General features: G+C 33.6%; 1 protein-coding gene across 8 annotated transcripts in view; it reads right to left on the bottom strand.

The window, feature by feature from the left end:
- Positions 1-257: 257 nt before the first annotated feature.
- Positions 258-12,523, bottom strand: part of ARHGAP12 (Rho GTPase activating protein 12) — a 123,767-nt gene continuing 111,501 nt past the window's right edge. For all 8 annotated transcript variants that reach the window (XM_064368487.1, XM_064368489.1, XM_064368490.1 and 5 more), the window contains 8 exons: positions 12,351-12,449; positions 9,038-9,140; positions 7,486-7,602; positions 5,463-5,561; positions 4,039-4,116; positions 3,810-3,944; positions 3,468-3,570; positions 258-2,648 (listed from right to left, as the gene is read on the bottom strand). In XM_064368487.1, coding sequence (XP_064224557.1) covers positions 2,474-2,648; positions 3,468-3,570; positions 3,810-3,944; positions 4,039-4,116; positions 5,463-5,561; positions 7,486-7,602; positions 9,038-9,140; positions 12,351-12,449 — 909 coding nt within the window. In that variant the 3' untranslated portion in view covers positions 258-2,473. The remainder of the gene's footprint in view (positions 2,649-3,467; positions 3,571-3,809; positions 3,945-4,038; positions 4,117-5,462; positions 5,562-7,485; positions 7,603-9,037; positions 9,141-12,350; positions 12,450-12,523) is intronic.

Here is a 12,523-nt window from a genome sequence, read left to right as displayed (position 1 = left end):
ATTTCATTTGTGCTTTTCACATAAGGAAAAAACAATTTAAAGATTTATCTCTATCTAAAATATGAACATCTTTTTTTGAGATATTTAATAATTAACTTACTTTCTCTAGAGCAAAAGGTAAAATTTCTTATTTCTGTAAAATTTAAATAAGTATTTTTCTTCTCGTTAGAATGCAACAGTGTATTTGAATATACTTTCTTTTCTAAATCTCCAACTACCTTTTTCAATGACATTCTGAAGAAAGACTTACTAACAAATAAAATTCCACTGATAATTTATTTCAGCTTTTAATATATTTTCTACTATAAAACCAAGCTGTGAAGACAGGAAAATATTACTGGTTTTGTTATTACAAAAACAAGTGAGAACTTTTAATTCACAAAGGATGAAAACACAAGACATTAATCTCACTGTACATACAATATTACAATAAACTGATTAACTGCAGACAAAACATTTAAGACTTCACACACACACAGAGACACACACACACACACGTACCTTGACACAAGAAACACGGGACAATTTTAATCTTTGATATATGTTCATGAACACCAAGAGCAAGAACATCACTGATTTGAGTCTAATTGTTTTCCTGGTATACAATCACTATATAAGCAAGATCTAAAGCACACTGTGTTATTAAGGACATCTTTAGGCAAATATAAACATTCTGATTTAGGGCTTTTTCTCCCCACCCAAAACCATCTGCTTTAGCTATCAAGTAGTTTGGTTTGTTATCAATTTAACACACAACAACAAATACAGGATTTCTACCACAAAATTCAGGTGAGAGGTTTATAGACAGATCATACAAAAACATACTTATTCCCAAGGAAGGCAATCTGTAAATTATAAATGCATTCCTAAGAAAAAAAAATCCTAGTCACACACAAATCACTCACTTTCAAACACAGAAATAAAAAGCGTATGTGAGGACAGAGAAATGTTGGCATGGAAGAGAGGAGAAAAGGTATGAAATGAGGAACATGTATTTGCCACAGGGAATATTGGATTCAGTTGATTTTTTAAAATGAGGTAAAAGAGTATGCCAGTGAATGAAAAAACAAAAAAATTAAAAACCAAAATGCACATTTCCAATGGAAAAATCTCTAAACCTCTTATAGTTTTATTAGACATTTCATTTACAGCAGTTAATCTAGAAAAATACATTTTAAAAATCTTCAACAGACCATGCTCCCTGTAACAAAACCTTCCAAACCCTGTGTTTTATTATACAAATCAATCTACATTAGTAGGTAAAAAGAAATTCTTGAATTTAGCAAAGTCATTTTCCACCCAACAACCATCTAATTTACAGATGGGTTTCCACTATTCATACTGGAATTAGAGTTCTGTAATAAATTTTTTCTTTGTTTTCTGTACATATTAAATAACCTAAAAGGTTCTTCTTGTAGTGCATGTGCCATTTAGCAAGTCTATTCAGTATTTTTCCAGTACCATTCTCATTACAGTGATTTGCCTGTAAATGTAATTAATACCTAAAAGTGCACACAGTTAACTTTCCCAAATAATGGCCTATTTCTGAAGGAAAACTAATATTCACAGAAAAGATTACCAATATCATGATTAGAAATGTAGGGTTAGAATGTACTCTGAGACTATACAACACAATTATATACACAAGCTAAAGGATATTAAGTCTTTAGCCTATATTTACATAAAATAATGTCTGTTTCCACAGGGTCATACCAAGAACTCAGTATGGCACTAGGTATAATTAGGATTGTTAGCTACAATTCAGTATAGCAAGACAGCCCTAAAAATGCCCTGAAGTGACTTAAGCTAACTAAAACTCCAGTATATCACAGTGTTTTAAGTAATATTAGTGTACTGCCCAAACAAGCAACTAAGATATCCAGTAAGGATGCTGTGTAACACAGCAAAAGACAGCAAGCCTTCATCAAGGGGTTATTTTGGGTTTATAATGAATTTTAGCACTTAGACTGCCACTGCATGCAGAAACCCTGAAACAGAAATACACAGGTTTCAAAATGGATATATTTCATTTTGTTTAAAATGCCCAAGAGCGTTTCCAAAATAACTGATAGTAAGTATTGTTCTATCAAGTGATCCATCTACAGATCTTGAGAAGAAAGTCTACATTATCCAATTTCAGGGAAAAAAATATAGTTTTCCTACCAAATTATCCAGTGTATATGACTGGTTAGAATTTTAAGTTTTGATTTTTACTGAAATTCTGAGTATGAAACGCAAACATTCAGGATAAAATGAATTCATAATTACACGTAGCTCTATCAACTTGCAACAAAGCAGCAAATCTGAGGGCCTAACACACATCTTGACTCTCCCCTTCCCTTCTGATCCCTCAAAAAAAAAAGTGCAAAATCAAAGAGTCACTGCTTGGTCCAAAAAATAAAATACGTTTGTGTATAAACATTTGAAATCTGATGGAATCCAGCTTCTATTCCACAGGTTGTCTTCATAAGAATCAACGTCCGAAGATGGAACTTAGCTCCAGAAGAATTAATTCTACAATCTGATTTTGGTACACAGTATGAACTGCTATATTACCAGTCTCTTTTTCTGGCTTTAACAGAGTGGGACCAAAAACAATTGCTATACTCTGATAGGTCATTCGATTTTTCTCTCCATTTTCTATAACTCTGAAGGGAAAAAAAGAAGTTGTTAAAAGAGAAAATAAAAGACAGGGAAAATTCTTCAAATGGTATTAGATACCTAACAGTTTGCATTTTAAAAAGAGAAGTAATGGTCATTTTCCTAAAGTGACGCATAAACTATTTAACCAAGTAGAATTCTGTCTAAATGCCATGCAAAGCTTTCTTTTTGATAAACACAGCTGAACATTGTAATTAAGCATACTCTAACAAACTTTTAAATGTGTGATATTTTAGCTTAGTTTTGAAAATAGAACATTTAAGTATAATTCAGGTAACAATGACTGCCCCATTAAGCTGATGGGAAAAAAATCTTATTAGGGTGTGGAGATTAAACTTCCATTTTACTCATTTTATGTTACTTCTTTAAAAAAAAATCTCTCTAGCTAGGAATTTTTGTTTTCGTATTCCAGTGTACTTTCTATCAGATGAAATAACTCAGTTATTAAAGCAGCTATGTAGTAGCCCAGAACCATGATGGCTTTATTATAGGATAACATAATACACCTCAATTAATATCCAATCTCATCTTCATATTAACTTTAGCAACAATTCCTGAGCACCTACTATGTGCTAAGCATTACATAAATACTTCACATATAATATCTACTTTATTGCATTCTTCATAACAAATCATTGTACCCATGATGGACTGATACTAAAAGGAGTTGAGTACCTTTTTCAAGTTACAAAGACAGCAAGTAGCATAGCTGGGATCCAAACCTGGATCTGAGTGACCCTGGCCCCGCAGGCGTCCCTGCTTCCCCTTGTGCTATACCACATCCCATGACTGGGCAGTCCTCCTACCTTCTGAGATGTCGGAAAAGAATCTGCATTGTATCTTGGTTTGGCTTTGGCAACTGTCTGATTAGGTCCTTAACAGCAGTGACTCGCTGTCTTGGTTCTTGCTCTGAAAAAAGATAATAACCAGATATTTTACAGCAAATTCTTATGAAACTGAAAGCAATGACACAGTTTGGAAGCTGATATTTGGTAATACACAGTGACATCTGGTGGTCACATTTAAAATGTTCACAGTAAAACAATGTTGAAAATATTTGCTTTAAGATCGATCAAAAAACAGGGTAGCTTAATCTGTGCAAGGAATTTTCAATATGTAGAAAAAACTGAATAGAATTACATACTTACTAATTGCATTAACAAAATCATTAAAATGATTAAATGTAAAAAGAGGTTCTGGTAATTCTCGAAAAAACATTTTGAGTGCTCCAGTAATGACATGAATATCTTCCCATTTACTGTCGTTCAAGTCCAATTTCTCATCTGAAAGACAGCAGGAATTGGACATTGTAAAAAATTACTTTAAGCCAGTTCAAAAAGTTATGAATCTGAGTAACAACAGGGAATATAATCTTACCATGATTGACTGCAAACCGAAGTTTCTGGATCACTGCGAGGTTGCCACTTACTCTGTATATCCCATCAACATCCAAACCTAAGAGACAATAACAATTATTGTATGTGTGTTTAAACTACCTGTTTACTTCTTCTGAACATGTCTGCATGTGTCAGAATTCTTACTCATTAGCATTAACCTAAAATCAAATGGACAAATATTCTTTTTCTTTTTCTTTAAATGACTTCTGGTAGATGCTTGGCAAGGAAGAGAGATGGAGATTCACTCTGAATTCTTTTTAATAAACAGCAGTAATTCTACTCTGCCCATCATGTAGCGTGTGAATCAGCTCAAGGAAATTGTTTCATTAATCTTAAAACACCAACAATTTCAAATAAATTTCTGCAAACAACTAGGGATAATTCAAAAAGTAAAGGAAGCCAGTAGATAAAATCAGCCCATGCATATTTTGCACACCATTTTATAATACAAACGCACATATTGTAAAAAGTTTATTGAAAGTGTCTGTCATATTAAGTGCTTGTAATAAGTAAACAATGTAAGCTAACAACTAAACTAATGGTTCTATAAAAACAAAAGTAATTTGCCATAATTTATTATTTTCTTTTATATGTGGAACAGAATCATCTGAAATTCATACAATTAAGCCCCGAAATTCCAGGTATTCATTAAATGATAATGGTGTACAAATTTACTAAAGCACATTATCAAATGTACTACTCATTTAGCTTCAAATAAAGACCATAGTGTGGTATCTCTTATTGTCATTCTGACAAGAAGAGTCAATGAGACAAGAGATCTGTAACTGGCAGAAATTACAAATTAAATTGCGTGTTTTAATTGTACAAAATGTTTTTCATGATATACAAATATAAGTTAATGCTATTACAATCAATATACTGCTAATTTATATGAAACTAGTATAAATAGTATAGCTATGTTTAAATTAACAGAAATTAGTTTGTCATATTTTACAGAAAACGACATAAAAAATATTTATCTCATGAGACAACTGTGGTTGATTTAACAGTTTATAATGTCATCTGATTTTTAGAACAGAAGAAACTTAGTAAGTAAACACAATCTTCTCAGATCTTATACAGTGTCAAATTATTTCTTAAAAATAAACTCGATTTCACAATCAGTATCTTCCTCATTTTAAGCAAATGCTTAAATGAAATAGCTTCAAAGAACACCATATACTTAACTGTGAGTACCAAACATTCAACAGATGCCTGGAGAGGTCTTAATTTGAAACAGTGGTAAACATGTAAGTGTTTTGCAAACAAAATGATTTTCTTAACATCTTAGGACTATAAGGAAATTTTGGTTGCATCACTCAAAATCATCAAAATTCTAGGAATTTTGATGGCAAAACAAGAAGTTGGTTTGCTTAATAAAAAAAATCAAAATCCTTCTCTTACCATGTTCTTCGACGTGTTCAATACATAACTTCACAAACTTTGGTACTGTGCCATTCTCTCTCTGACACAGATTAGCAAGATTGGATCCAAATACCTGATCTGAAAAAGATTTATTTTTAAAAAGTCAATCATTTTGCTGAAATTCAGTTCATGAAATGGCTAACCATTCAGAGTGCAACAGAAACATCCCGTGTAACCAGATATTGTTTAAGAGGGCCCTATGCCTTATGGAATATGCATTTTGCCTACTTCTTCAATTTCACATCAAACAATTTGTTTTTAAACTTCATAAAGACCCTCACTCACTCTTGCCTGAGAAGCTTGTACTTTCTATTGCTTCTGCAGAAAGCAATTTTCCACCCAACTTGGCTCCTTCTTCACTCTAGGTCTCAGCTAAAAGTCACATCCTTAAATAACCCCTCTGACCATCCTTACCTAAGAGAAACCAGTTCTAGTCACATCCTAGTTTATTACTATGTTAGATTCATAGCATTTGTCACTATTTCACATTATCTTGTCTACCTCCCACTTGAGCATAAGTTTCATGAGGGGAAGGACCATGTAGTTCCTGAACACCAACAGGTATTCATAACACCTAGGCTCATGCCTAGCACTCAGTAAATACTCAATTACTTTTAAAACTATTAAAATAAGCATCTAACCACTCATCATATACCAATATGTGATTTCACAAAATGTATTTCAAAGACTCTTCTATGAATCTTTCAACCTGACAGTTTTTAAATTCCATATTAGCAGTAAATGTTCAGGAAAACAAACAATTTGAAGTGATGAGTAAGGCTATAAAGTGACAACAGTTTATATTTCTCAGGCAAAAGGCATGGTGAACAAATTAGCAGTTTTCATTCATTTATTTGCCAGGCCTTTTTTGTTTTTTCAAAACTCTAAACTCATCATGCAAATTCATATGCTTTGAGAATACCTGTGATCTATAACTCTTGAAGTTGTTAATTTGAATTACTTAATTAGCTATCTTCCTAGAAGTTTTAATCCCTTTTTTTAGACAAAGTCTTGCTCTATCAGCCAGGCTGGAGTACAGTGGTGCAATCATGGTTGCACTGCAGCCTCTAATTTCTGTGTTCAAGTGATCCTCCCACACAGCCTTCCAAGTAGCTAGGACTATAGGTATGTGTCACCACACCCAACTAATTTTTTGTAGAGAGCGGGACTCCCTATGTTACCCAGTCTGGTCTTGAGTTCCTGGACTCAAACAATCTTTCTGCTTCCCAAAGTGGGGGTATTATAGATGTGAGCCACTGCACCTGGCCTTAAATACCTTCTTAATAAACTTGTTTGTGTATTTTAATGCAGGTGCTTCACAAATAGATGGTTTTTATAAGAAACTTCATAATAATCAGAGACAGACATATATATTATAGACTATTATTTTTACCTTTATTTTTATGAATAAATGCCATTGTTTTAAGTCACATATTAGAAAAGTTTACCTCTGCAATTAAACATGCTTGTAAGAACTAAAAGCATACACAAATAATGTAATTTTTAAAGAGTATTTTTCTACAAAAAAAAGATTCTGTTAGTCTATTATGGTGCTTATAAATAAGTATATAAATCAGAAAAACAAAAACCACCTTATGCTAATTTTTAAATGACCTTAAATGACAACCAAAGGTAAAAATTTGTTCATTTTTCTTCTTTCTACTGTTAGTAATAGTTGAATTTCCTATTTCTTGTGATCTTTACATCTCAAAACTAAATTTTCCATTGTCAGTTTCTAAAAATCTGCCACCAATCGCATCCACATAGTCCCTCTGAAATGGGCTTTCTAAAAGTTTAGTTTATTATGTCTGTCCAATGCTTTAGTTACAATAAACTTTAAAAAAAATCTATTTTAATTACTTAAATGTCTTTTAATCATTGCATTTGAATACTTGAATAAATAACATTCTTACTGTTTGAAAAGATTTGTTTTTAATTTGAAACATCTTATTTCTGATGTAGACCAACATTCATTATTATCAACAATACTTCTCCTACCAACCTTTAATATAACCTTTTTCACGAACAGCTTGCAAAGTGGGGCGTCGTGTGAGAAACTTCTTTAAGTTTTTCTTGGTTTTTTTCTGTTCTGAAGAATCTATTGTAGATACTTTCAAGGCTTAACACAAAAAGACAGGTAATAAGCATTTGTAAAAATAAAGTTTTTTTGACAAAAGTTTTTCCAGCTAGCATGCAGAAACAAATTAACCTCATATGTCAAGATCATAGTACAGTTCAGTTACTTTAGCTTAATGTGGTTTAAGGATAAGATGTGAAGAATTACATTAACACAGACCCCATTTCAAAGTTATACACCAAACAAACATTTCATTTTTATCACTAAAAACATGACAACTGTACCTTCTATGGTATATCTGCCAAGATATCCCAAATTTACGCTAACGTATTATTTCATAAATGATTAACTACTTATCTTTATTGAGTCTACATCAGTTTAAGAAGGTAAAATGACCACTAAAAAGTAAAAATACATAAAACACATAACAAAAAAATCCCTATTTTTACTGAACAAGAAAACTGGAGATACACATAAGATATATAGAGAGATATAAATACAGACATATAACCATCATAACTATTATACTTGTACTTTAAGCTAACTTTCATTGTAATTATTTGTACTCTGAGCTAAGAATGGAACCACCTGGAAAATGTCTTTCATTGCCTTTAGTTCTAATTTCTTTTTTGATTATAGTGACAAAAATTCAAAAGGTATATTTCTTGAAAATAATTCTATTTGGGGAAAGTCGAAAGCACAAAGAATCTATAATATAGAATAAAAAATAATCACATTTTTATGTTAAATTGCTACATGTTGACAATGTCAGTAACAGGCCGAAACTTCATTAGAAATACAGAAAAACAGAACTGATTTTCTAATCATTCAGTTAATATGAAGGCCAAAAAGTTCTCAGTTAAACATGTGGATTTGTTAAAATAGACTGAACAAAGTACCAAGTCACGGCTAATGGCCTAATTAAGCAATGTAATTCACAAGAGGCCAACATTAGAAAATGCTTTTCTTAAAGCTGCTGGCTTTTGCTATGCTCCTTTCTGTAGTAAGATCTGAAGATAGGAATGCTTGAATCTGTTTACATGCACAGATATAACCTAGTCCAGAGACAGATGGATGCCTGGTGTCCAGAAGGAAATCACAGTAAATATCCCATGACTTTTGACTTCTTAAAGTATAAGATTCCATATAGAATCTTAAATAGTAAGCATATATTTTTAAATCAATAAAGTTCACTTTCCTAGAGGCCTCAACAAAAATGCACTATATTCCTTCTCTGAAAGTGGCACAATATCTTAAAATTAATATGATGCCATAGGATGCATACTATGAGGCTGAAAAATGACAGCAATGAGTTAACAAGAAAGAGCACTGACACACTGAGACTGCAACTGGTTAACTGCATAACTTTTTTGTAACATTGGACAGTCCATTCAGCTTTTATGTATATATTTAAAACCTTTGAAAAGCTAAGAGAATAAGCTCAAATCCTTAGCAAAATAGGGAAAGGACAACTTACAACGAAGTTTTTTAGGATCCTTCTGTTCCTTTTCTTTATCATGCTTTTCTATTCCTGGTGAATCCGGTATCTCCTCCTCAATTCCTTCATCAGTTTCTACTGCCTATTGATTAGATATTTCCCAAACACATATTACACTTCTAGAATAACTACAGTTGGAATAGCATAATTCTCACAATGATTAGTAAATGACTCTTCCAAACAATTTTAGGGAACCAATTAGTATACAGTATGTACGACTTACATATTTGATAAATACCTTTTTCTCTTTAGATGGCATTTCCTGTTGAAAATTCACAGGATAACGAGTTTACACTAATAATAAAGCTATCTTGCCTCATTTTAATCAACTGCATATTAGTGACACTAATACTTAAAAGATGAGGCTATAATCTATGCTGAAAAACACAATAGAGCTACATTCTGTGACTACAGTATAAGACTTCTACACATGGACCTGACAAGAGTATTACACTGTAACAACAGGACAAGACTCATACTCCAGATACATGGATGTCAACTGAAAGAAATCCTAGAGCGGCCAGGCCCGGTGGCTCACACTTGTAATCCCAGCACTTTGGGAGGCCAAGGTGGTCGGATCACCTGAGATCAGGAATTTGAGACCAGCCTGGCCAATATGTTGAAACCCCACCTCTACTAAAAATACAAAAATTAGCTGAGCATGGTGGCATGTGCCTGTAATCCCAACTACTTGGGAGGCTGAGGCAGGAGAATCACTTGAACTTGTGAGGCGGAGGTTGCAGTGAGCTGAGATCGTGCCATTGCACTCCTGCCTGGGCGACAGCAAGACTCTGTCTCCAAAAAAAAGAGAAAGAAATTCTTGAGCGCATCTATAAACTAACTAAGGTCATTTGTACAGAATAAATAATTGAGTTCTCAAAGCTAAAAAACTTTGCTCTGCCTTCACATGGAGATCTTTACTCCACCTGGAATTTATTTTTGTAGATGGTGTAAGGAAGAGTTCCAGTTTTTTCTTGGGTTCCCAGCTGCACCAGCACCGTTTACTTCCTCTATAGTGCTCTATCTGGCATAAAGTGTCCACAAGTATGTGAGTCTGTTTCTAGGTTCTTTATTCTGTTTCACAGGTATGTATGCCTATCCCTGTACGGATACTACACTTATTAATTAATATGGCTTTTTAAAGCCTTGATATATGATACGGCAAGTCCTTTTTCTTTCTTTTTCAAGACTGTCTTAGGTATTCTTAGTGCTCTGCATTTCTACATAAATTTTAGAATAAGCTTGTCAAGTTCTACCAGAGAAACTACTGGGATTTTAAATTCAAGTATCTCAAATCTATAAATCATTTGGAAGAAAATTATATCTTTGCATTATTGAATCTTTTAATGCATGAACAGGATATACTTCTCATTTAATTAGGTTTTCTTCAGTGTTTTTCAACAAAGATTTGTAATTTTCCCTGCAAAGGTCTTGCACATCTTGCCACACTTAGTCCTTGATATCTTCTGACACTTTGGAAACAGTATGTATTTTAAAAATTTTTAATCAAAACTATAGGCCAGGTGCAGTGGCTCACGCCTATAATCCCAGCATTTTGGGAGGCCAAGGTGGGCAGATCACTCGAGGTCATGAGTTCGAAACCCGCCTGGCCAACATGGTGAAACCCTGTCTCTACTAAAAATATAAAAAATTACCCAGGTGTGGCGGTGGGCGCCTGTTATCCCAGGTGCTTAGGAGGCTGAGGCAGGCTTGAACCTGGGAGGTGAAGGTTGCAGTAAGCTGAGATCAGGCCACTGCACTCTAGCCTGGGTGACAGAGACTGTCTCAAAAAAATAAAAATAATTTAAAAAATTAAAATACATACACACACACACACACACACACACACATAAAATCATCTCTCTTCACTTGGCTTATTCCCTGAGCCTGTAGGTCTCAATTAAAAAGACAAAACAAAAACCCACTTTCCGTAACTAATACACTAGGGTTTACCCCTAACTTAATTGGTGTTTTTATAGAATGTTGTACACCCCTGCCATAATACTCATCACATTTCATTATATTAACTGTTATCTGTCTTTGACTATAACATCAGCCTAGGAAAGTGCAGTATCTGGGTGCTGCTATGTCCCCAGTGCATAAGGCATTCATATATTTGTTAAATGAATGCAAGCATACTTGCTTTCAAGAGACAGTGAATATATTACTGTGACTAGAGCTGAAAGTCCATATTGGGTAAAATAGAAGGTACAATTTGAAAAGATAGACTGGGCCTACACTGTTGAATTTTAATGAATCACAGCTTTCTGCGCAGTAGGGGATTAGAAAATTGGCATTAGAAAGTTTCACATGGCAACGGCATTAACGATGAATTAGTGATAGGTGAGATTAAATAAGGAAAAAACTGTTTAGGAGGTTACTCATATCTTGGTATGAAGATATAAGGCCTGCCCTCATGATTTCAGGAATAAATGATAAAGAAACGATAAGATTCAGAAATATCACACAATATTACAAACTCCAAAGGAAGAATTTATATATAGCTTCATAACTAATTTGCTAAAGAGGTAAAGTTCTCTTTTACTTCCCATATTACCTTCCATTTCTGTCATTAATATAATATGATATTCAATGAAGAGCCATGTCCCCATAGGTGAAAAGTGAAAAGGAGAATACAGAGTATAAAAAAGTGTAAGCCAGGCATGGTGGCACACACCTGTAGTCCCAGTTACTTGGGAGGCGAAAGGGAGGATTGCTTGAGACCAGGAGTTCATGGCTGCAGTGAGCTATGATTACTAATATACCTGCAGAATATAAACTTGGGAATCTCTTTGGTTGTTTTACATAAAGAAGAAGATATATACCAGAAACACAAGGATACTGAACAGCTTGGAGGGGAGGGGCAGAAACACTAGGGAATCTCACCAGAAAAGAAAAAATGGGAATGAAGAGACTACAGCTTCATGCATTTCACAAGTTCACCTCAGACCTCCTCTTTAATCAAATAGTATTATTTTCCACACACTCAGTTACTGAATAAATACTATGTACTAACCACCATTTACCCTTTCTTTCTCAACTATTTCTTTTCAGCCAATGCCTGATGTGAACATTATTTCAAATCCACTGGTAGCAAATATCACATAAGTCAGAATGTTAAATCATTCACCAGCCCCTGGGGGCTGCTAAATTGACCATTGCTTTTTCCATCTCTGTCAAAACATATATAAAGTGTCTTTTCACATATAGATTGCAATCTGGATATAAAATAAGCAATTTAAAAAACAAAAACAGCTCTGAAGTAAAAATTTTACCTAAGTTAAAGACATACCTGATTATTGATTGTACTACTAAGAACTTTAAACCAATCATTAATAACAGTGTCATTGTCAGACTGAATTAGCAGTTCTGTTCCTTGACGAGTTTTCAGCTTTAGAGAAAAGCAGGGAGAAAAAAAACAGTATGGTTGGTTTGTGCTTTCAGCAAAATACATGAATATCTTTA

The sequence above is a fragment of the Aotus nancymaae genome, unplaced genomic scaffold, assembly GCF_030222135.1.
Source record: "Aotus nancymaae isolate 86718 unplaced genomic scaffold, 86718_ANA_hifiasm-v0.15.2.pri h1tg000077l, whole genome shotgun sequence".
NCBI lineage: Eukaryota > Metazoa > Chordata > Mammalia > Primates > Aotidae > Aotus > Aotus nancymaae.
Note: the sequence above shows the minus strand (reverse complement) of the source record. Positions and strands in the feature narration are given on the sequence as shown.